The 26,110-nt window shown below is 46.2% G+C and overlaps 1 protein-coding gene across 1 annotated transcript in view; it reads left to right on the top strand.

The window, feature by feature from the left end:
- Nucleotides 1-26,110, top strand: part of dab2ipa (DAB2 interacting protein a) — a 161,616-nt gene that overhangs the window by 108,156 nt on the left and 27,350 nt on the right. Inside the window, exons 11-13 of the mRNA XM_034169633.1 lie at nt 12,640-12,731; nt 13,617-14,093; nt 14,584-14,855. Of these exons, the coding sequence (XP_034025524.1) occupies nt 12,640-12,731; nt 13,617-14,093; nt 14,584-14,855 (841 nt within the window). The remainder of the gene's footprint in view (nt 1-12,639; nt 12,732-13,616; nt 14,094-14,583; nt 14,856-26,110) is intronic.

The following is a 26,110-nucleotide window of genomic DNA, read 5'->3' on the forward strand; positions in this document are numbered from 1 at the left end:
TTGAAGTCTCACAGGACATGCTGTGACATGCCCACCTCTTCCACAATTTCTCGGATAGTCACAGGACTGAAAAGTCACCGGAAGCCGTCTGAATCTTCTGAATGGTTTCCATTTGGCTGTCACCCAGTTTCTGGCAAAATTTGATGCAGCGCTGCTCCAGTCGTTCCGTCTTTTTCCTTGGAATGAAAATCCACTGAGTGCATGACACACGACCCACACAAAGGCTGCTTACCAGAAAATGATGCAATCAACAGGCGTGAAAAAGTTCATGCATGCGCACGAAGGTTCAAGGTTGGCTCATGCAAGTGCACATGATTCAAATCCATCAGGTTTTTGAAAAAAATTAAAAGGTCCGATACTTTTCTAACAGACCTCGTATTTTCTATTTTCTTTGTCTTATCCTGTTACAAAACATATTTTCATGTGATGTGGCTGATCCACAGTACTCCAGTGTTCAATTCCTGCCTTTAACTTATTTATTTGACTTCATAAGATATGTGGGGGTTATCCTCTTTATTTTTTATTGATTACATAGCAGACTTGTTTATTTCTTGTCTATATTTTCTTTGTCTTTCTTCTTCTCTATGTATTCAGCTGGACGTAAAGGTCAGGTACATGACGTCTCTGACTGTGTTGGCTGTGACTGATCCTAATGCTGTCAGAGGGCTGATGGATCCTCAGTCAGTTTTCTAAACTGGAATGTGAAATCACTTAACCGCCCAGTTAAGCATAAAAAGGTTCTTACAGGGGGCGCTGGTGAGCGATAACATGAAGAGACGTGTTTTGGCGGAGCTCCTGACCAGGGTGAACATTTTTACAAATATTTTACTTTTTTTGTTCAACCCCAAAGAAAGCTGACCAACTCACAGGATGCGGAACCATCAAACCTTCTGGTTCTCAACTTTGCATGCCATTCACAACAGATCAGAGCTGCTATGAGCAAAAATAAATTCAGTAAAGACCAGACTGGTAAAATTGCGGGGTCTGCTGGAGCCCCAAGCGATGAGACGGAGGACTTATCTGAAGTGATGATTGCTATCGCAAGCAATGAGAGCAAGATACTCTCTCGTATAGACTTGTACACAAGATTTAAATGCTAAAATAGATTCTATACTGGGCGATACACCGAAACAAGATACTCGGGTGAAAGATATGGAAGACGGACTGAACATGTACTCGGATAAGATGATGAATATGGAGGGAGATGTGGGCCAGTTGAATTCAGAGGTTGCCGTACTACGGCTAAAGCTAAACGACCTAGAAGGATGGCAGTGCCGATGCAACACTCACATTATCGGGATAAAAGAGGGAATTCAATCAATCAATTTTTTTATATAGCGCCAAATCACAACAAACAGTTGCCCCAAGGCGCTTTATATTGTAAGGCAAGGCCATACAATAATTATGTAAAACCCCAACGGTCAAAACGACCCCCTGTGAGCAAGCACTTGGCTACAGTGGGAAGGAAAAACTCCCTTTTAACAGGAAGAAACCTCCAGCAGAACCAGGCTCAGGGAGGGGCAGTCTTCTGCTGGGACTGGTTAGGGCTGAGGGAGAGAACCAGGAAAAAGACATGCTGTGGAGGGGAGCAGAGATCGATCACTAATGATTAAATGCAGAGTGGTGCATACAGAGCAAAAAGAGAAAGAAACAGTGCATCATGGGAACCCCCCAGCAGTCTACATCTATAGCAGCATAACTAAGGGATGGTTCAGGGTCACCTGATCCAGCCCTAACTATAAGCTTTAGCAAAAAGGAAAGTTTTAAGCCTAATCTTAAAAGTAGAGAGGGTGTCTGTCTCCCTGATCTGAATTGGGAGCTGGTTCCACAGGAGAGGAGCCTGAAAGCTGAAGGCTCTGCCTCCCATTCTACTCTTACAAACCCTAGGAACTACAAGTAAGCCTGCAGTCTGAGAGCGAAACGCTCTATTGGGGTGATATGGTACTACGAGGTCCCTAAGATAAGATGGGACCTGATTATTCAAAACCTTATAAGTAAGAAGAAGAATTTTAAATTCTATTCTAGAATTAACAGGAAGCCAATGAAGAGAGGCCAATATGAGTGAGATATGCTCTCTCCTTCCAGTCCCCGTCAGCACTCTAGCTGCAGCATTTTGAATTAACTGAAGGCTTTTTAGGGAACTTTTAGGACAACCTGATAATAATGAATTACAATAGTCCAGCCTAGAGGAAATAAATGCATGAATTAGTTTTTCAGCATCACTCTGAGACAAGACCTTTCTGATTTTAGAGATATTGCGTAAATGCAAAAAAGCAGTCCTACATATTTGTTTAATATGCGCTTTGAATTACATATCCTGATCAAAAATGACTCCAAGATTTCTCACAGTATTACTAGAGGTCAGGGAAATGCCATCCAGAGTAAAGATCTGGTTAGACATGTTGTGAAAGTGTAGGTACACGGACCCACAACAGGGGGCGCAATGAACGGACAATGGAGAAAGGTGAATAACAAGTTTTACTGTTGTGAAATTAGCACAACTGATACAATAATTCACAATTTGGAGGTGTAAGCCGAAATCTGCTGGTGTCCTGTGGGCAGGCCCGAAGGTAGGAGACGTCCGTCCTAGTCGAACCGGAACCACCCAGATTTCCTCTGCCACCGAAACCCAGAAGTACTGGAACCGCCAAGTCCCGAATTCCCAGGTGGCCACTGCCTTCGCTCGTCGGATCCGGTACTGCTGGCGGGAAAGAACACAAACACACAGGTTGGGATGCGACCGCACCCAGTAGATGAGAGGGGCAAGCCGCCTCCACCTCTTGTCACAATAAGCAGGAAGGTGAGTACTTATCCGATCACTCGGCTTTCGGTAGTCAGCTGTCCTGAAAGGTTTAACAAGTATTATAGTATTTTACTTAAATAAGCTGCAGAGAAGATTACCTTAGGCTCAAGGCGATATCTCGGCACTGAGGTGGAGACGCTGTCCTGCTGATATACTCCGTCCTGAGTGCAGTCAGCTGTGTCCAGTAATGGGTGACAGCTGTCATCCTGACAGCCTTCGTCGGCGGCAGCGCCCTCTGGTGCCTGGAGCCCGCACTCCAGGCAGGGCGCCCTCTGGTGGTGGTGGGCCAGCAGTACCTCCTCTTCAGCGGCCCACACAACAGGACCCCCCCCCTCAACGGGCGCCTCCTGGCGCACGACCGGGCTTGTCCGGATGGCGTCGGTAGAAGTCGGCCAGGAGGGCCGGGTCCAGGATGAAGCCCTTCTTCACCCAGGAGCGCTCCTCGGGGCCGTACCCCTCCCAGTCCACCAGGTACTGAAAACCCCGGCCCATTCGACGGACATCGAGGAGCCGGCGCACGGTCCAAGCCGGTTCCCCGTCGATGATCCGGGCAGGAGGTGGTGCCGGACCCGGGGTGCAGAGGGGTGAGGTGTGATGGGGTTTTATCCGGGAGACGTGAAACACTGGGTGAATCCGCAGTGAGGCCGGAAGCTGAAGCCTCACTGCGGCGGGATTGATGACTTTGACGACCTTGAAGGGACCGATGTATCGTTCTTGGAGCTTGGGGGAGTCCACTTGAAGGGGAATGTCCTTGGTGGACAACCACACTTCCTGCCCAGGACGGTACGTGGGGGCCGGGGCCCGCCGCCGGTCTGCATGTGTCTTCGCCCTCGTCCGGGCCTTCAACAAAGCAGAGCGGGCAGCACGCCGCACCCGACGGCACTTCCGTAGGTGGGCCTGGACCGAGGGCACACCGACCTCTCCCTCGACCACCGGAAACAAGGGGGGCTGATACCCCAAGCACACCTCAAACGGGGAGAGGCCGGTGGCTGACGACACTTGGCTGTTGTGGGCGTACTCGATCCAGGCCAGGTGGGTACTCCAGGCCGTCGGGTGCGCGGCTGTCACACAGCGTAGTGTCTGCTCCAATTCTTGGTTGGCCCGCTCTGCTTGCCCGTTGGTCTGGGGGTGGTACCCGGACGAAAGGCTGACCGAGGCCCCCAGTTCCCGGCAGAAGCTCCTCCAGACATGTGAGGTGAACTGGGGACCGCGATCGGAGACGATGTCTGATGGTATGCCATGCAGACGGACGACGTGGTGGACCAGGAGGTCCGCTGTCTCCTGGGCCGTTGGAAGCTTCGGGAGGGCCACGAAGTGGGCCGCCTTGGAGAAACGGTCCACTATCGTGAAGACGACGGTGTTTCCCTGGGACGGCGGGAGACCCGTGACGAAGTCCAGGCCGATGTGGGACCAGGGGCGATGAGGCACGGGCAGTGGCTGTAGCTGCCCTGAGGTCTTCTGGTGATTGGCCTTGCCCCTGGCGCAGGTGGTACAAGCCTGGACGTAGTCCCGGACGTCGGTCTCCAGGGATGCCCACCAGAAGCGTTGCCGGACGACTGCCACGGTCCTTCGCACCCCTGGGTGACAGGAGAGCTTAGAACCGTGACAGAAGTCTAGGACTGCGGCCCTGGCCTCTGGTGGGACGTATAGTTTGTTCTTTGGTCCGTTTCCGGGGTCCGGGACACGGGTCAGGGCCTCCCGGACGGTCTTCTCCACGTCCCAGGTGAGGGCGGCCACGATAGCGGACTCCGGGATGATGGGATCCGGGGGATCCGACGGTTCCGTTCTGACCTCCTCTTCGTGCACCCGGGACAATGCATCCGATCGCTGGTTCTTGGTCCCGGGGCGGTAGGTAATCCGGAAGTCAAAACGGCCAAAGAACAATGACCAGCGGGCTTGCCTGGGGTTCAGACGCTTAGCGGTCCTGATGTACTCCAGGTTCCGATGGTCAGTGAAAACCGTGAATGGCACGGCTGTTCCCTCCAACAGATGTCTCCACTCTTCGAGGGCCTCTTTCACAGCAAGGAGTTCCCGATTGCCGACGTCATAATTCCGTTCAGCGGGGGTCAACCTGCGAGAAAAATAGGCACACGGGTGAAGGACCTTATCGGTCTTCCCGCTCTGGGAGAGCACCGCTCCTATCCCTGAGTCCGAGGCATCCACTTCAACCACTAACTGGCGGCTAGGATCGGGCTGCACCAGAACTGGTGCAGACGAGAAGCGCCGTTTCAACTCCTTGAACGCGGCCTCGCACCGGTCCGACCAGGTGAAGGGAACTTTTGGAGAGGTCAGGGCTGTCAGGGGGCTAACTACCTGACTGTAGCCCTTAATGAACCTCCTGTAGAAATTAGCGAAGCCGAGGAACTGTTGCAGCTTCCTACGGCTAGTGGGTTGGGGCCAATCTCTCACCGCCGCAACCTTGGCCGGATCCGGGGCGACGGAGTTAGAGGAGATGATAAACCCCAGGAAGGACAAAGAAGTGCGGTGGAACTCACACTTCTCGCCCTTCACAAACAGACGGTTCTCCAACAACCGCTGCAGGACCTGACGGACATGCCGGACATGAGTCTCAGGATCCGGGGAAAAGATGAGTATATCGTCTAGATATACGAAGACAAACCGGTGCAGGAAGTCCCGCAAGACATCGTTTACCAACGCTTGGAAGGTCGCGGGAGCATTAGTGAGACCGAACGGCATGACCAGGTACTCAAAATGACCTAAGGGGGTGTTGAATGCCGTCTTCCATTCGTCTCCCTTCCGAATCCGAACCAAATGATACGCATTCCTAAGATCCAGCTTGGTGAACATCTTGGCTCCATGCAGGGGGGTGAACACCGAATCTAACAAGGGCAACGGGTATCGATTGCGAACCGTGATCTCGTTCAACCCCCTATAATCAATGCATGGACGAAGCCCGCCATCCTTTTTACCCACAAAAAAGAAACCTGCGCCCATCGGTGAGGTGGAATTCCGGATCAACCCGGCAGCTAATGAGTCCCGGATGTAGGTCTCCATGGATTCGCGTTCCGGCCGTGAGAGGTTGTACAGCCTACTGGACGGAAACTCACTGCCTGGAACCAAATCAATGGCACAATCATACGGGCGGTGGGGTGGTAGCGTGAGGGCCAGATCCTTGCTGAACACGTCAGCGAGGTCATGGTACTCCGCTGGCACCGCCTTCAGATTGGGCGGGACTCGGACCTCCTCCTTAGCTTGGGAGCCAGGAGGAACCGAGGAACCGAGACACTCCCGATGGCAGGTTTCGCTCCACTGTACCACTACCCCGGACGGCCAATCAATCCGGGGATTGTGCTTCAGCATCCATGGAAACCCTAAAACCACACGGGAGGTGGCCTGAGTCACGAAGAACTCGATCACCTCCCGGTGGTTACCTGACACCACCAGAGTTACTGGAGGTGTCTTGTGCGTGATTGGTGGGAGTAGGGAGCCGTCTAGTGCCCGAACCTGCACAGGCGAGGTAAGAGCCACCAGAGGGAGCCCTATCTCCCTGGCCCATCTGCTGTCAAGCAGATTCCCCTCAGAGCCCGTGTCCACCAGTGCTGGGGCCTTCAGGGTTGAATCCTCATACAGGATCGTGACTGGGAGTCGTGTAGCAATGTGGGTGTGTCCCACGTGCATGTTTTGGCCCACCCCTGGCCCAGTCTCTAGGGGCGGGCGTTGGAGTTTAACCGCTCGGGGCAGTCGTTTGCCATATGCTCACTCGAGCCACAAACATAACAAGCTCCGTGGGCCCGCCTCCTTTGTGCTTCAGGTGCCCTAAATGTTGCCCTGCTCGTGTCCATAGCTTCGTCAGCAGGGGGAGCCGTAAGCGCACGGAGCGCCGGAACAGAGGAGCGTGGGGACGGCGGAACTCGACCGGACCCGGAAGGGAGAGGGACGACCCGTGCCTGGCCACGCCCTTCGCCTCGCTCCCGGCGACGTTCCTCTAACCGGTTGTCAAGCCGTATGACCAGATCAATGAGCCCATCTAAATCCCGCGGTTCGTCTTTAGCCACCAGGTGCTCTTTTAGGACCAGAGACAATCCATTTACAAAGGCAGCGCGGAGGGCAGTGCTATTCCAGCCGGATCTCGCTGCCGCGATGCGGAAGGCGACTGCATAGGCAGCTGCGCTCCGACGTCCCTGTCGTATGGACAGTAATGCGGTTGAAGCGGACTCTCCTCTGTTGGGATGATCGAACACCGTTCTGAGCTCCCGTACAAACCCGTCGTATGACTGAAGGAGCCGTGAGCTCTGTTCCCAGAGCGCTGTAGCCCAAGCGCGTGCCTCCCCGCGAAGCAGATTTATCACATAAGCTACCCTGCTAGCATCAGCTGCGTACATCACGGGACGCTGAGCGAAGACGAGCGAACATTGCATAAGGAAGTCCGCGCACGTCTCCACACAGCCGTCGTACGGTTCTGGAGGGCTTATGTATGCTTCAGGGGACGGAGGAAGGGACCGTTGAACGACCAGTGGAACGTCATTCTCACACGCAGGGTCCTCGGGAGGGAGAGCCGCAGCGGCGCCCGGAGGGCGCGCTTCCACTTGTGCGGCGAGAGCCTCCACCCTGCGGTTTAGGAGAACGTGCTGCTCGGTCATGAAATCGATCCGAGTGGTGAAAGCGGTGAGGATCCGCTGCAACTCACCGACTACCCCTCCCGAAGCCGCCGCTGCGCCCTGTTCTTCCATTGGCCGTTCAACAGCCGGTTGACGCCCCTCGGGATCCATGACGCTGGCCGAGATATCCTGTTGTGAAAGTGTAGGTACACGGACCCACAACAGGGGGCGCAATGAACGGACAATGGAGAAAGGTGAATAACAAGTTTTACTGTTGTGAAATTAGCACAACTGATACAATAATTCACAATTTGGAGGTGTAAGCCGAAATCTGCTGGTGTCCTGTGGGCAGGCCCGAAGGTAGGAGACGTCCGTCCTAGTTGAACCGGAACCACCCAGATTTCCTCTGCCACCGAAACCCAGAAGTACTGGAACCGCCAAGTCCCGAATTCCCAGGTGGCCACTGCCTTCGCTCGTCGGATCCGGTACTGCTGGCGGGAAAGAACACAAACACACAGGTTGGGATGCGACCGCACCCAGTAGATGAGAGGGGCAAGCCGCCTCCACCTCTTGTCACAATAAGCAGGAAGGTGAGTACTTATCCGATCACTCGGCTTTCGGTAGTCAGCTGTCCTGAAAGGTTTAACAAGTATTATAGTATTTTACTTAAATAAGCTGCAGAGAAGATTACCTTAGGCTCAAGGCGATATCTCGGCACTGAGGTGGAGACGCTGTCCTGCTGATATACTCCGTCCTGAGTGCAGTCAGCTGTGTCCAGTAATGGGTGACAGCTGTCATCCTGACAGCCTTCGTCGGCGGCAGCGCCCTCTGGTGCCTGGAGCCCGCACTCCAGGCAGGGCGCCCTCTGGTGGTGGTGGGCCAGCAGTACCTCCTCTTCAGCGGCCCACACAACAAGACACCATGCTTCTAAGATTTGTGGGGCCAAGTACAATAACTTCAGTTTTATCTGAGTTTAAAAGCAGGAAATTAGAGGTCATCCATGTCTTTATGTCTGTAAGACAATCCTGCAGTTTAGCTAATTGGTGTGTGTCCTCTGGCTTCATGGATAGATAAAGCTGGGTATCATCTGCGTAACAATGAAAATTTAAGCAATACCGTCTAATAATACTGCCTAAGGGAAGCATGTATAAAGTGAATAAAATTGGTCCTAGCACAGAACCTTGTGGAACTCCATAATTAACTTTAGTCTGTGAAGAAGATTCCCCATTTACATGAACAAACTGTAATCTATTAGACAAATATGATTCAAACCACCGCAGCGCAGTGCCTTTAATACCTATGACATGCTCTAATCTCTGTAATAAAATTTTATGGTCAACAGTATCAAAAGCAGCACTGAGGTCCAACAAAACAAGCACAGAGATAAGTCCACTGTCCGAAGCCATAAGAAGATCATTTGTAACCTTCACTAATGCTGGAAGTGCTGAATTCTCAGTCACAGTGAAACAGGAAATGTTGAACACTTCCTTGCATGGGTGGAGCTAGAGTGGAGGTGGGGCTTGACTGGACTCCCCTGAAATCTGATTGGACCCAGATGATTGACATGTCACTGTTGTATTTTATGTCAGAAATAAGGTCCAGGTTGTTAAAAGCAGAATTTCTTCTTTAATTTGGGTTGGCTTATATACACATGTTTAAGCTAACAGACAACAGCTGGTTCATACTCTGTTGGCTTATTAGTGCAGCTGATAACTGAAACAATCCTTCAAATGGTGATAAAAGCATCAAATTCAGCACAAATACAGCTGGAGCAAAATTAATGGAGCAACTTTAACTTTTGACCCCTGTACAAACTGAAACTGACCTTTGTCACCATTCTTATAATTTATCATTCTTATCACTTTTCATGTTTCCATCCCCTGACTTGTCTAAAGGAAACTGTGAATAAAACTGATTATTATTTACAGGTTTTATCAGGTTTTAGAGATTTGCCTTCAGTTTGAGTTTGAGCAAGATAATTTTATAAATTTATATTCTTTATTTATTTATTTATTTTTTTGTATTTCTAGTATTTAAAATGGCATAAACAAATTAAAATGTGTGAAATTCCAACTGTTCCAATACTTTTGGAGGGCACAGTATCCTAACCTTATGATGAGTCAAAATGAGTGTGATATTATTACTGTTTTGTTTAAGAAGGTTTAATTTTCACTGTTGCTGCACTTTGTGTCAAATCATAGTCATATCGTGCATCATACTGATATGAAAATTCAGTAAGGTATATCTTCTATTATACATTCCAAATCTAAGGTGGAACTCTACTGGTGTTTAGTAAGGTACACCAAAATATCTTTAAAGAAAGAGATTCGGTTCCTGGTCTTGAGAACCAGGGATGGCAGGTTGAAAAGCTTTTTTATCCCATGGGAACTCTCCCTACACACCTAAGCGGCTCAAGAATATGGACAGCAGATATATAAGTGACATTTACATGACAATTTATATGACAATATTGAGATACAATAATTTGTCCATATTGTACAGCCCTACTGTCAACTAGTTGAAAACGTTGAATATTAATTTACATCTACAATAAAAAAAAATGCTTAAAGTGGCAGGAGGTTAAGAGGGCTGTAATTAGGGGGGTCAGCTAAAAAAAAAAAAAAAGTTTAAAAAGGTGGGGAGTATGGGGGGCAGAGCCCCTCCAGAAGCTGAAAGGCAAAATAAGGAAAATGCTTAAAAAGGTGGGGGATCTTGGGCGCAGAACCCCCCCCAGAGGCTGAAAGATTTTTGCTATGCTACTGCTCTGCTGAAGCATTTACTCAGAATAAAGTCTGAAGGACCTAAATAACATGGTGAGATGCTGACGAGCTTCGCTCATTCATGTCCACGACATGTGCATATTAATACTTAAAGAATTAATCATCAACTAAAAACGCAAGAGTGAGACAAAACCCAAAACCACAGCCAAACAGGCCACCAGGCAGAACCACTACAGCATGGCTTTCCGAAAGTTTTTTATCAAAAAAATTCTCAGTTTTTGAAGAGTTCATTTCACCCAATTTCTCTCCTTAATACTGAGGCAAAATTGCCAAAATTCTGGTGTCCTTCCTTCCATTATATCACCTGACCAAGCAGGTTCTATCAAAGCTCGGTACTCGGTACTGTCAGGCGTCTTTTTCATATCCTTTACAGTCCCTCCCCACCTGGTGTTCCAGAGGTCGTCCTCTCACTTGATGCTGAAAAGACGTTTGAGCGGGTGGGATGTATCTTTTCAACACATTACAAAGGTTTGGATTTGGTCATAAGTTCATATCATTGATCAGACTTATATATCCAGTCCCTATTGGCTGCTGATTGTACTAATAATAATTCGTCCCTGAGCTTAAACAAGGTACACGACAGGGATGTCCCATGTCACTGCTGCTTTTTACGGTTCCAATGGAACCACTAGCAAAGCTCTGAGGCAAAATATTGATCTCAAAGGAATTCAGCGAGCAGGGACAGAGCCTAAAGTCTCACTGTACATGGATGACATGCTACTTTATATATCTCAACCCCTTTTGAGTCTCCGTAAGTTAATGGTCTTACTAACAGAATTTGGCAAATTATCCGGCTACAGGGTTAATATTCAGAAAGGTGAGCTGAGGCCTGGTGGCACTGGTAATGATGAGATATCCTTAAATTCACTCCCCTTTAAATTCAGCTACCTCGGCATATGGATCACAGATACACATAAAGATCTTTATGCTGCTAACGATCAGCTCCTGTTATCTAATTTAAATCAGGATGTTGAATGTTGGAATCCGCTGCCCCTCTCATTGGGTGAAAGAATATTAATAATAATATTGGGCAGCCTTTGTTAATGTTTGTTGAAGATACGGATGCCAATATTATGGTACTGTAAACCTCTGCTGCTGTTGTTTTCTTTTTCTTTTTGTTTTTTTAAATTACCATTGTTACTTCGGGTATGTATATTTTTTGTTGCTTAGCTCGGTCATGGGACCTTCTGAACTGCCCTTAGTCTGACCCGTTCCCTCGGACCTGTTTGCCATGGGAGACCCTACCAGGGGCACGAAGCACCCGACAACATAGCTCCTAGGATCATCCGGGTACACAAACTCCCTCACCACGATAAGGTGGCAGTTCGAGGCGGAGGGAGCACTCGGGAGGAGCTCGGAGTCGAGCTGCTGCTCCTCCATGTCGAAAGGAGCCAGTTGAGGTGACTTGAACATCTTTTTTGGATGCCCCCTGGATGCCTCATTGGAGAGGTGTTCCGGGCACGTCCCATTGGGAGGAGGCCCCGGGGAAGACCCAGGACACACTGGAGGGACTACATCTCTCGGCTGGCTTGGGAACGCCTCGGGGTTCCCCCGGAGGACCTGGAGGAGGTGTGTGTGGATCGGGAGGTCTGGGCAGCTTTGCTTGAACTGCTGCCCCCACGACCCAACCTCGGATGAAGCGGAAGAAAATGGATGGATGGATGGATGGCTTAGCTCGGTGGATTCTGTATTTCCTATCTCTGTAGTTAGCACTGTGAGTCTTGTATTTGGGAGGAGGAAGGGTCGGGGTAGGCTAGGATTGGAGCAGGTTCAGAGTCCTGTTTTTATTTAGTTTTGTTCTGGTTCTCATTCTGTTGGACCCATGTTAAACTGTAAAAGCACAATAAAAAACCTTGATAAAAAATATATATTCAGTGAAGTTGACTGACATCTACAGTCTGCTGCCTGCTGTCCTCTTGTTAACCCTTAAACACGAAGTGCACCCTGAGGTCACAGTGGGCAGGTTGGCATGTATGGCCTCATAAGATCCATCAGATATGAAGGAGCGCAACCATTAAGAATTTCATAGGTCAGCAACAAAACTTTAAAATCTGCTCTGACCTTCACAGGATGCGGACGAGACACCAGCACACGTGTGACCTGGTTCTCCTGAGAACTCCAGCAGCTCTACTCTGAGACATCTGAAGGGTCCTCATGGTCTTTTTTTAAATGAAAAAGGAAGTAAAATGTTTGAACGGTCCATTCTGGAGGACACACATATAATCAGTATCTGCCATACGTATTTCTTCATTCATTGATTTTTCTGGTGCTCATCCGGGTCCGGGTAGAACAGTTGCCACAGACAGGAGATGTCGTTGCAAAGATTCAACGCTCCACAAATGGAAATGAGCCACCTGAGTTTTCTGATATACAGATCAAAGGACTGATCAAAAATCACTCCAAGATTTTGAACTTTTCCACTGTGATCAGCTTGGCCAAGGATAGGGAAGATAGTGTAGCATGTGCTAACTGCGCCTGTGCCTCTGTGTGTCTACAGTTCGGTAGATTTCACAAGACTTCCTTCTCCTACTCCAGAAAACAAAGACTTGTTCTTTGTCACCAAAGGATCCAGCCTGCAGCCTACAGCAGGTAGGTTGGCCGAGTGTCTTGGTGGCTTCCCTCACTGGTCTTCTTCTTGCACGGTCACTCAGTTTGTGAGAACTGGCTCCTGCAGACAGATTTACCATATAATTCCTTACTGCTTGTATTTATCAATGATTGATGGAAAGTAAAGTCCAAGAAAATGTTCGTGTTCATCCCCTGACCCGTCTAAAGAAAGCTGGACAGAAAAGTAATGAATGACACTATGTAACAAATTGTTATTTCTGTTTTGTTCCTGGGTACACAGTGTGTTTTCCTAACCTGTTATGCCTTAAATAAATAGAAAATAGCTGTTATTCCACAGAAACTTTGCTTCTGTGATCAGGACAATGATATTTTGAAATTTGTCTGTTTTCAAGAAGATTCTCGATTCGCTTTCACTACTACTGAGTAGTCTTCTAGAATATTCTTGAACTGCTAGAACTGTCCAGAATTTTCTAGAAGTTTCCAGAATTATCTAGAAATTTCAAGAAACTTTTAGAACTTTCTAGAATGTTATAAAAATAAAATCAAAGTTTGTGCTGAATGTAGTCATTTTTCCATAGACTTTAGACATAAGCAGGTGAAATATAACACTTAGAAGCCAGGAACAAAACTTGTGTTACATAGTGTAATGTGAACATAATCCTGATGTTTACTTTGTCCAATTACTTATGGGCTCTGAAAATGAAGACACTGTGCTTAAACATGTCTGTCATTCCAAACTCCTTCATGTGATGTTGTTGACAAGATATTGTTGGAAGTTGACAAAAACATCTGGATTGTTTGAGTACCTTGTGGTGGTTTGCAGAGGCACCTGTCCAAATGCTTATGGACCTGACTGTTTGTGAGAAATCTGTTTTTTCTGCTTTTTTTGTAAATGTGCTTTATCAGGGCTCCAGGGGTCTCCAGCACCAAGCTCCTCCTACTCAGAACCCAATGAGAATGAGCCGGGGTTTGAACTGACCAATGGTGGCCAGAGGGAGGGGCCTGAGCTGACCACGGAGAGCCGCAGTCTTTCTCTGGTTGACCTGCAGGACTCCTCCCCAAGTGACGGCCTGGATGACAGTCAATGGCAACGCAGAACTGGACTCCTCCCCCTCTCTTTTCAGAACCCTGTTTATCACATGACAACCACATCGCCACGGCAACCTCAGTCTCAGAATGATGCCACGCCATCTGACAGCTCCGTCGGGTCTCAGGGCAATGCCGACGAGAAGAACGCCATGATGACCAAGTCGGCTTTCCTGACCCAGATGTCTGTTGGGTTGGGAGGAGGTGAACGGGGAGAGAGGATGTCAGCGCTGTCGAGCAGCAGCAGCGGAGAGGAGTATTCCCGGCGGGCGCTCTCCCTCTCTGAGCCACTTCCAGGTGAGACGGGTGCAGGATCAGGGAGGAGGACAATGAAGGACTGTGGCCTTTCTTTTTGGCTTCTTCTTTTGATTTTTTTCAGTGTTTGTTATAAACGTTTTTAAATGTTTCAAAATGTGTCGGTTTGAGCTCACCGGTGCCACGTTGGCATCTTCACATCGACCTTTAAGATGACCTATTCAGTCCAGCTTTTCCATCCTTATGTGCCTTCCTGTGATCTGCGTTCTGAAGGAGACTCGATGTTCAGATGCTTCACTCTTCATTGTTTGCAGGAGAATGTAGGTCCTTAGGGTCCTGGTGTTTCCTGTCCAGTGGTCTGCTCCTCAGATCTGGACTCTAACCAGTGACCTAAGGTGATGACAGACACCGCTGGAATAACTTTGCGTCACATGAACAGTTACTTAGTGAGACTGCGATGAAGAGGATCACTGACATTGTGAGGGAACATCAGCTCTGATTTCCTGTTTGTTTTCACTGATCTTCTCAACAGGAAGTTCTGCCCCCCCTCGCCAGAACTCATCAGGCCCTCAGCGTCGCATTGACCAACCACCTCCCCCATCCTCTGCTCCACCGGGACCACCTCGCGGTCGAACACCTCCCACCATGGTCCTTGGTGGGGGGAGCGCCGCCTATCCACCTCGCCCTGCATCTGGCAGTATGATGTCTTCAAGCCCTGATTGGCCAAGCAGCAGCCAGTCACGGCTCAGGCAGACATCATCATCCTCTAAAGGAGACAGCCCAGAAAAAAGACCTGCTACCAAGGTAACCAAAGCAACCAGTATGACACTCTGGCCTTTGATCTCTTCTAACATTGTTCATGGTGGTGACAAGTGATGTCATCTCTGGAATTTCTAACACTGACAAAGTACCTTGAAAAAGCTGCTATACAAATAATAAATGTTTGAGTGCAATGGTAAGGGCCGTTTCACACATAGTATGAATGTGGTCGAATTGCACAGGAAGTGCGTATGAAGCAGGAATCGTATGCAAAACATGTAGAATCATAGCTACTTCTAACACCTCGTACACTAGTTGCTACAGCTATTTGCGCACACCAGCGGCTGAAAGACAGAGTGTGTGCTGTGCGAGCCTATCAAACCTTCTCACGGAAGGTGTCGGCCAAATTCCAGGTGACACACACCCATCTAACACTGCTCACATGGCACTTAGAAAATGTGTGGCCTTTCACGCTATTAACACGACAACAGTCAGTAAACAATCACTGTCGAGCTGGATGTGAAATTTGTCTAAGTGCCCACGAGTGTGGCTTTGTAAACAGACACAGTGACATGTTGGTGTGTGCGCTGAACTGACGGGGTGTGTCCGCTGAGAAGAGCAGCTGTGGAGATCTATGGTTCAGGACATCACAGCTAGGAAACATGTACCGTGTTTGGACGGACATGAACTAACAACTGTCCACTGTGGCACGTGTGTCTGCTTGCTGTCCTCAAACATATATCGCTGTTGCAATGGGCTGCAGCGAGCGCACGCACGGCACGCACATTGACAGGCTGCCCCAGGTGAAACGGACCATCATATCATAACATGCAGCAGCCAATCTGACTGTCATGCCACCCACGTGAGCTCTGTTCCACATGACACGGTGTCTGTCCTGCGGCGCACTGTCCACAAGACATGCGTGTTGGGCAGGACGCACGCGGGGACAGCTGATGTGGACAAGATAAGAGCGCCCTGCTCTATTCATGTCATTTCATGTCTGTGACCATGAGTCATCTGTAGACCATGAGTCGTAGAGGAACAGAAGGATCATACTTGTATTGTCCGCTTGATAAGAGAGATTCAATAAAATCAATCAATCAATCAATCAATTTTTTTATATAGCGCCAAATCACAACAAACAGTTGCCCCAAGGCGCTTTATATTGTAAGGCAAGGCCATACAATAATTATGTAAAACCCCAACGGTCAAAACGACCCCCTGTGAGCAAGCACTTGGCTACAGTGGGAAGGAAAAACTCCCTTTTAACAGGAAGAAACCTCCAGCAGAACCAGGCTCAGGGAGGGACAGTCTTCTGCTGGGACTGGTTGGGGCTGAGGGAGAGAACCAGGAAAAAGACATGCTGTGGAGGGGAGCAGAGATCGATCACTAATGATTACATGCAGAGTGGTGCATACAGAGCAAAAAGAGAAAGAAACAGTGCATCATGGGAACCCCCCAGCAGTCTACGTCTATAGCAGCATAACTAAGGGATGGTTCAGGGTCACCTGATCCAGCCCTAACTATAAGCTTTAGCAAAAAGGAAAGTTTTAAGCCTAAGCTTAAAAGTAGAGAGGGTGTCTGTCTCCCTGATCTGAATTGGGAGCTGGTTCCACAGGAGAGGAGCCTGAAAGCTGAAGGCTCTGCCTCCCATTCTACTCTTACAAACCCTAGGAACTACAAGTAAGCCCGCAGTCTGAGAGCGAAGCGCTCTATTAGGGTGATATGGTACTACGAGGTCCCTAAGATAAGATGGGACCTGATTATTCAAAACCTTATAAGTAAGAAGAAGAATTTTAAATTCTATTCTAGAATTAACAGGAAGCCAATGAAGAGAGGCCAATATGGGTGAGATATGCTCTCTCCTTCTGTTGCTGTTTTTATATCGTGTGTGGTTTTATTTTTTTAAAATATGCGGGTTAGGTGGATTGGAATCTTTGAAATTGTCCGTAGGTGTGTGTGTGTGTGTGTGGGTGTGTCTGTGTTTGTTTGTCTGTTTGTGGCGCTGCGACAGACGGGCGTCCTGTCCTGGGTGTACCCCACCTTGCGCCCTATGATTGCTGGGATAGGCTCCAGCCCCCCGTGACCCTTAATTGGACTAAGCGGTAGAAGATGAATGAATGAGTGTCCATGTCCTTCTTGATGTCTTCTTGGCATTTTCCTGCACCTTTTCCAGGACAGTGATGGAAGCTCAGTGGTAACGTTTCTGGCTGGCAATCAGAGCTTTTGGAAATTGCAGGTTTGAATCCCGTGGGTGACAGCAGCTGTGAAAATAAAAGCGAGCACAGCGAACACAGTGTGAGAAGCTGCTCGCACTGTGTTCCTGCGTGCATAAAATCGTCGCAGCAGCATTGTTCACGCCTGCCCATTGGCTTGATGTTTTTGTGGTTCACTCATATGAGCTGTTACACCGTGATTTGCCCTGAGTTGTGCTTATTCGTACTATGTGTGAAGGGGCCCTAAGAATATTTCATGAGGTGAAAGATGGAATGTTCCATTCAATGAGATTTCCATCAAGCCACAAGATGTCGATTTCCATCAAGCCATGAGGTTCAGATTTCCATCAATCCACCAGATTTAGATTTCCATCATACTTTAGTCCATTAAGTGGCCAATTTTGTTCCATCTGCATCAGGTGGAATTTGAGTCATTTTAATGTCAACATCAATCAATCAATCAACTTTTTTCTTATATAGCGCCAAATCACAACAAACAGTTGCCCCAAGGCGCTCCACACTGCAAGGCAAGGCCACACAACAACCACGAAAAACCCCAACGGTCAAAACGACCCCCTATGAGCAAGCACTTGGCCACAGTGGGAAGGAAAAACTCCCTTTTAACAGGAAGAAACCTCCAGCAGAACCAGGCTCAGGGAGGGGCAGTCTTCTGCTGAGACTGGTTGGGGCTGAGGGAAAAAACTAGGAAAAAGACATGCCGTGAAGGGGGGCAGAGATCGATCACTAATGATTAAATGCAGAGTGATGCATACGGAGCAAAAACAGAAAGAAACAGTGCATCATGGGAACCCCCCCACAATCTACGTCTAAAGCAGCATAACCAAGGGATGGTCCAGGGTCACCCGATCCAGCCCTAACTATAAGCCTTAGCGAAAAGGAAAGTTTTAAGCCTAATCTTAAAAGTAGAGAGGGTATCTGTCTCCCTGATCTGAATTGGGAGCTGGTTCCACAGGAGAGGAGCCTGAAAGCTGAAGGCTCTGCCTCCCATTCTACTCTTACAAACCCTAGGAACTACAAGTAAGCCCGCAGTCTGAGAGCGAAGCGCTCTAATGGGGTAATATGGTACTACAAGGTCCCTAAGATAAGATGGGACCTGATTATTCAAAACCTTATAAGTAAGAAGAAGAATTTTAAATTCTATTCTAGAATTAACAGGAAGCCAATGAAGAGAGGCCAACACGGGTGAGATATGCTCTCTCCTGCTAGTCCCCGTCAGTACTCTAGCTGCAGCATTCTGAACCAACTGAAGGCTTTTTAGGGAACTTTTAGGACAACCTGATAATAATGAATTACAATAGTCCAGCCTAGAGGAAATAAATGCATGAATTAGTTTTTCAGCATCACTCTGAGACAAGACCTTTCTAATTTTAGAGATATTGCGTAAATGCAAAAAGGCAGTCCTACATATTTGTTTAATATGCGCTTTGAATGACATATCCTGATCAAAAATGACTCCAAGATTTCTCACAGTATTACTAGAGATCAGGGAAATGCCATCCAGAGTAACGATCTGGTTAGACACCATGCTTCTAAGATTTGTGCAATAACTTCAGTTTTATCTGAGTTTAAAAGCAGGAAATTAGAGGTCATCCATGTCTTTATGTCTGTAAGACAATCCTGCAGTTTAGCTAATTGGTGTGTATCCTCTGGCTTCATGGATAGATAAAGCTGGGTATCATCTGCGTAACAATGAAAATTTAAGCAATACCGTCTAATAATACTGCCTAAGGGAAGCATGTATAAAGTGAATAAAATTGGTCCTAGCACAGAACCTTGTGGAACTCCATAATTAACTTTAGTCTGTGAAGAAGATTCCCCATTTACATGAACAAACTGTAATCTATTAGACAAATATGATTCAAACCACCGCAGCGCAGTGCCTTTAATACCTATGACATGCTCTAATCTCTGTAATAAAATTTTATGGTCAACAGTATCAAAAGCAGCACTGAGGTCTAACAGAACAAGCACAGAGATGAGTCCACTGTCCGAAGCCATAAGAAGATCATTTGTAACCTTCACTAATGCTGTTTCTGTACTATGATGAATTCTAAAACCTGACTGAAACTCTTCAAATAGACCATTCCTCTGCATGTGATCAGTTAGCTGTTTTACAACTACCCTCTCAAGAATCTTTGAGAGAAAAGGAAGGTTGGAGATTGGCCTATAATTAGCTAAGATAGCTGGGTCAAGTGATGGCTTTTTAAGCAATGGTTTAATTACTGCCACCTTAAAAGCCTGTGGTACATAGCCAACTAATAAAGATAGATTGATCATATTTAAGATTGAAGCATTAAATAATGGTAGGACTTCCTTGAGCAGCCTGGCAGGAATGGGGTCTAATAAACATGTTGATGGTTTGGATGAAGTAACTAATGAAAATAACTCAGACAGAACAATCGGAGAGAAAGAGTCTAACCAAATACCGGCATCACTGAAAGCAGCCAAAGATAACGATACGTCTTTGGGATGGTTATGAGTAATTTTTTCTCTAATAGTTAAAATATTATTAGTAAAGAAAGTCATGAAGTCATTACTAGTTAAAGTTAAAGAAATACTCGGCTCAATAGAGCTCTGACTCTTTGTCAGCCTGGCTACAGTGCTGAAAAGAAACCTGGGGTTGTTCTTATTTTCTTCAATTAGTGATGAGTAGAAAGATGTCCTAGCTTTACGGAGGGCTTTTTTATAGAGCAACAAACTCTTTTTCCAGGCTAAGTGAAGATCTTCTAAATTAGTGAGACGCCATTTCCTCTCCAACTTACGGGTTATCTGCTTTAAGCTACGAGTTTGTGAGTTATACCACGGAGTCAGACACTTCTGATTTAAAGCTCTCTTTTTCAGAGGAGCTACAGCATCCAAAGTTGTCTTCAATGAGGATGTAAAACTATTGACGAGATACTCTATCTCCCTTACAGAGTTTAGGTAGCTACTCTGCTCAGTGTTGGTATATGACATTAGAGAACATAAAGAAGGAATCATATCCTTAAACCTAGTTACAGCGCTTTCTGAAAGACTTCTAGTGTAATGAAACTTATTCCCCACTGCTGGGTAGTCCATCAGAGTAAATGTAAATGTTATTAAGAAATGATCAGACAGAAGGGAGTTTTCAGGGAATACTGTTAAATCTTCTATTTCCATACCATAAGTCAGAACAAGATCTAAGATATGATTAAAGTGGTGGGTGGACTCATTTACTTTTTGAGCAAAGCCGATAGAGTCTAATAATAGATTAAATGCAGTGTTGAGGCTGTCATTCTCAGCATCTGTGTGGATATTAAAATCGCCCACTATAATTATCTTATCTGAGCTAAGCACTAAGTCAGACAAAAGGTCTGAAAATTCACAGAGAAACTCACAGTAACGACCAGGTGGACGATAGATAATAACAAATAAAACTGGTTTTTGGGACTTCCAATTTGGATGGACAAGACTAAGAGACAAGCTTTCAAATGAATTAAAGCTCTGTCTGGGTTTTTGATTAATTAATAAGCTGGAATGGAAGATTGCTGCTAATCCTCCGCCCCGGCCCGTGCTACGAGCATTCTGACAGTTAGTGTGACTCGGGGGTGTTGACTCATTTAAACTAACATTCATCCTGCTGTAACCAGGTTTCTGTTAGGCAGAATAAATCAATACGTTGATCAATTATTATATCATTTACCAACAGGGACTTAGAAGAGAGAGACCTAATGTTTAATAGACCACTTTTAACTGTTTTAGTCTGTGGTGCAATTGAAGGTGCTATATTATTTTTTCTTTTTGAATTTTTATGCTTAAATAGATTTTTGCTGGTTATTGGTGGTCTGGGAGCAGGCACCGTCTCCACGGGGATGGGGCAATGAGGGGACGGCAGGGGGAGAGAAGCCGCAGAGAGGTGTATAAGACCACAGCTCTGCCTCCTGGTCCCAACGCTGGACAGTCACAGTTTGGAGGATCCAAGAAAATTGGCCAGATATCTAGAAATGAGAACTGCTCCATCTAAAGTGGGATGGATGCCGTCTCTCCTAACAAGACCAGGTTTTCCCCAGAAGCTTTGCCAATTATCAATGAAGCCCACCTCATTTTTTGGACACCACTCAGACAGCCAGCAATTCAGGGAGAACATGCGGCTAAACATGTCACTCCCGGTCCGATTGGGGAGGGGCCCAGAGAAAACAACAGAGTCCGACATTGTTTTTGCAAAGTTACACACCGATTTAATGTTAATTTTAGTGACCTCCGATTGGCGTAACCGGGTGTCATTACTGCCGACGTGAATTACAATCTTACCAAATTTACGCTTAGCCTTAGCCAGCAATTTCAAATGTCCTTCGATGTCGCCTGCTCTGGCCCCCGGAAGACAATTGACAATGGTTGCTGGTGTCGCTAACTTCACATTTCTCAAAACAGAGTCGCCAATAACCAGAGTTTGATCCTCGGCGAGTGTATCGTCGAGTGGGGGAAAAACGGTTAGAGATGTGAACGGGTTGACGGTGTACACGGGGCTTCTGTTTAGGGCTACGCTTCCTCCTCACAGTCACCCAGTCAGCCTGCTTTCCCGACTGCCCGGGATCTGCCAGGGGGGAACTAGCGGCGGCTAAGCTACCTTGGTCCGCACCGACTACAGGGGCCTGGCTAGCTGTAGAATTTTCCACGGTGCGGAGCAGAGTCTCCAATTCGCCCAGCCTGGCCTCCAAAGCTACGAATAAGCTACACTTATTACAAGTACCATTACTGCTAAAGGAGGCCGAGGAATAACTAAACATTTTACACCTAGAGCAGAAAAGTGCGGGAGAGACAGGAGAAGCCGCCATGCTAAATCGGCTAAGAGCTAGTAGCTACGCAACCTAGCGGATTCCTAAAAACACACAAAGTGAATAATGTGTAAATAATTTAAAGGTGATTCAGCAGAAGGAGTGCCCCAATCAAGGCACCAAACAGGCCATGAAGCAGCACAGGCAACGCACGACAACAGTGCTAAAAGAGAAAAAAATAAAAAATAAATAAATAAATAAAAAACGAAAGCGTTAGCAAGCTAGTTAGCTTGCCAACGCTGATGAAAGTTAGCAGATAAAAGTGCTCCGTCGCGATGTTTCGACCGTTAGAGGTCTTCCTTAGGCGTTGGAGCACAGTAAAAAAGTAAAAAAAAAAAAAAAAGTAAAAAGGTAAAAAAGTAAAAAAGTCTTGAAAAAGACTGTTAATTCAAGTCCAAAGCAGCAGGTAGCAGTCTCAGTGTAAACAGTCCCAACAGAGAGCCACACAACGGCACAAGATGTCCTAGCTTTACGGAGGGCTTTTTTATAGAGCAACAGACTCTTTTTCCAGGCTAAGTGAAGATCTTCTAAATTAGTGAGACGCCATTTCCTCTCCAACTTACGGGTTATCTGCTTTAAGCTACGAGTTTGTGAGTTATACAACGGAGTCAGACACTTCTGATTTAAAGCGTTCTTTTTCAGAGGAGCTACAGCATCCAAAGTTGTCTTCAATGAGGATGTAAAACTATTGACGAGATACTCTATCTCCCTTACAGAGTTTAGGTAGCTACTCTGCACTGTGTTGGTATATGGCATTAGAGAACATAAAGAAGGAATCATATCCTTAAACCTAGTTACAGCGCTTTCTGAAAGACTTCTAGTGTAATGAAACTTATTCCCCACTGCTGGGTAGTCCATCAGAGTAAATGTAAATGTTATTAAGAAATGATCAGACAGAAGGGAGTTTTCAGGGAATACTGTTAAGTCTTCTATTTCCATACCATAAGTCAGAACAAGATCTAAGATATGATTAAAGTGGTGGGTGGACTCATTTACTTTTTGAGCAAAGCCAATTGAGTCTAATAATAGATTAAATGCAGTGTTGAGGCTGTCATTCTCAGCATCTGTGTGGATGTTAAAATCGCCCACTATAATTATCTTATCTGAGCTAAGCACTAAGTCAGACAAAAGGTCTGAAAATTCACAGAGAAACTCACAGTAACGACCAGGTGGACGATAGATAATAACAAATAAAACTGGTTTTTGGGACTTCCAATTTGGATGGACAAGACTAAGAGTCAAGCTTTCAAATGAATTAAAGCTCTGTCTGGGTTTTTGATTAATTAATAAGCTGGAATGGAAGATTGCTGCTAATCCTCCGCCCCGGCCCGTGCTACGAGCATTCTGACAGTTAGTGTGACTCAGGGGTGTTGACTCATTTAAACTAACATATTCATCCTGCTGTAACCAGGTTTCTGTTAGGCAGAATAAATCAATATGTTGATCAATTATTATATCATTTACCAACAGGGACTTAGAAGAGAGAGACCTAATGTTTAACAATTGACTATGGTTGCTGGTGTCGCTAACTTCACATTTCTCAAAACAGAGTCGCCAATAACCAGAGTTTGATCCTCGGCGGGTGTGTCGTCGAGTGGGGAAAAACGGTTAGAAATGTGAATGGGTTGGCGGTGTACACGGGGCTTCTGTTTAGGGCTACGCTTCCTCCTCACAGTCACCCAGTCGGCCTGCTTTCCCGGCTGCTCGGGATCTGCCAGGGGGGAACTAACGGCGGCTAAGCTACCTTGGTCCGCACCGACTACAGGGGCCTGGCTAGCTGTAGAATTTTCCACGGTGCGGAGCCGAGTCTCCAATTCGCCCAGCCTGGCCTCCAAAGCTACGAATAAGCTACACTTATTACAAGTACCGTTACTGCTAAAGGAGGCCAAGGAGTAACTAAACATTTCACACCCAGAGCAGAAAAGTGCGGGAGAGACAGGAGAAGCCGCCATGCTAAATCAGCTAAGAGCTAGTAGCTACGCTAAGCTAGCGGATTCCTAAAAACACGCAAAGTGAATAATGTGTAAATAATTTAGAGGTGATTCAGCAGAAGGAGTGCTTTAGTTAAGGCACGTAAAGATTACACTGGGAAACAAATCGTAATCTAGATAACTAGATCAATCTAACTGCGCAGATTAAACAGCTAACAGATACAGAAAAACACCGCTGTGCTCCGGAACAGGAAGTGATACAATACCGCAGTGAGAGCCAACCACCAGTAGTAATGCATTGACAATTTCCATAAATGATTTGCAGAGGGGATCAGAAGGCTTATTTATATGAACATTAGAGTCACCAATGATCAGAAAGTTATTTGCACTAGTTGACAAGTTAGAGATAAACACACCAAATTCATCTAAGAATTCAGAATATGGGCCAGGAGGCCTATATACAGTGACAAAGTGTTGGGTATTTTCTCCTCCAAACATTTTTAAAACCTTTAACAAGACAAACAGAGTCAAGAAACACCAGTGAGACAGAAAGTCAAATTTTACGCGCGGAGTGCAGTCAGGCTGTACACCAAGGCTACACTAAAGTCTGGCCTGCTTTTCCGCTCTTTTTATTAAGAGACGCCCTCATCACATAAACAAAAAACTTGTCCTAAGGGTGGGGGTGATGACGCAAGACAAGTTTCTTCCCGTAACATAAACGCATACGTCAATAAGTGCAGCTGTAAGGAAGAACACTTTCTTTTACACAGGTCAGCACATCTCGTTCGTCTGTTGCAGTTATCAGCTGTTCTGCATCTGCCTGAAGTGTCCTGTCCTTCACACTCCTTCACACTAAGCACCACATCACAACAGTCAAAACGTTCTCTTACTCCCAGTCGTTAGAGGCTGCGAAAACAAAGTTATATTAGATATATATATATATATATTATATATTAGTTATATGTAGTCTTAGTTTATGTAGTCTTACACACCTCTCTGCAGCTTCTCTCCCCCTGCCATCCCCTCATTACCCCATCCCCGTAGAGACGGTGCCTGCTCCCAGACTACCAATAACCAGCAAAAATCTATTTAAGCATAAAAATTCAAAAAGAAAAAATAATATAGCACCTTCTACTGCACCACAGACTAAAACAGTTAAATGTGGTCTATTAAACATTAGGTCTCTCTCTTCTAAGTCCCTGTTGGTAAATGATATAATAATTGATCAACATATTGATTTATTCTGCCTAACAGAAACCTGGTTACAGCAGGATGAATATGTTAGTTTAAATGAGTCAACACCCCCGAGTCACACTAACTGTCAGAATGCTCGTAGCACGGGCCGGGGTGGAGGATTAGCAGCAATCTTCCATTCCAGCTTATTAATTAATCAAAAACCCAGACAGAGCTTTAATTCATTTGAAAGCTTGTCTCTTAGTCTTGTCCATCCAAATTGGAAGTCCCAAAAAGCAGTTTTATTTGTTATTATCTATCGTCCACCTGGTCGTTACTGTGAGTTTCTCTGTGAATTTTCAGACCTTTTGTCTGACTTAGTGCTTAGCTCAGATAAGATAATTATAGTGGGCGATTTTAACATCCACACAGATGCTGGGAATGACAGCCTCAGCACTGCATTTAATCTATTATTAGACTCTATTGGCTTTGCTCAAAAAGTAAATGAGTCCACCCACCACTTTAATCATATCTTAGATCTTGTTCTGACTTATGGTATGGAAATAGAAGACTTAACAGTATTCCCTGAAAACTCCCTTCTGTCTGATCATTTTTTAATAACATTTACATTTACTCTGATGGACTACCCAGCAGTAGGGAATAAGTTTCATTACACTAGAAGTCTTTCAGAAAGCGCTGTAACTAGGTTTAAGGATATGATTCCTTCTTTATGTTCTCTAATGCCATATAACAACACAGTGCAGAGTAGCTACCTAAACTCTGTAAGGGAGATAGAGTATCTCGTCAATAGTTTTACATCCTCATTGAAGACAACTTTGGATGCTGTAGCTCCTCTGAAAAAGTGAGCTTTAAATCAGAAGTGTCTGACTCCATGGTATAACTCTCAAACTCGTAGCTTAAAGCAGATAACCCGTAAGTTGGAGAGGAAATGGCGTCTCACTAATTTAGAAGATCTTCACTTAGCCTGGAAAAAGAGTCTGTTGCTCTATAAAAAAGCCATCCGTAAAGCTAGGACATCTTTCTACTCATCACTAATTGAAGAAAATAAGAACAACCCCAGGTTTCTTTTCAGCACTGTAGCCAGGCTGACAAAGAGTCAGAGCTCTATTGAGCTGAGTATTCCATTATCTTTAACTAGTAATGAG

The sequence above is a fragment of the Thalassophryne amazonica genome, chromosome 5, assembly GCF_902500255.1.
Source record: "Thalassophryne amazonica chromosome 5, fThaAma1.1, whole genome shotgun sequence".
NCBI lineage: Eukaryota > Metazoa > Chordata > Actinopteri > Batrachoidiformes > Batrachoididae > Thalassophryne > Thalassophryne amazonica.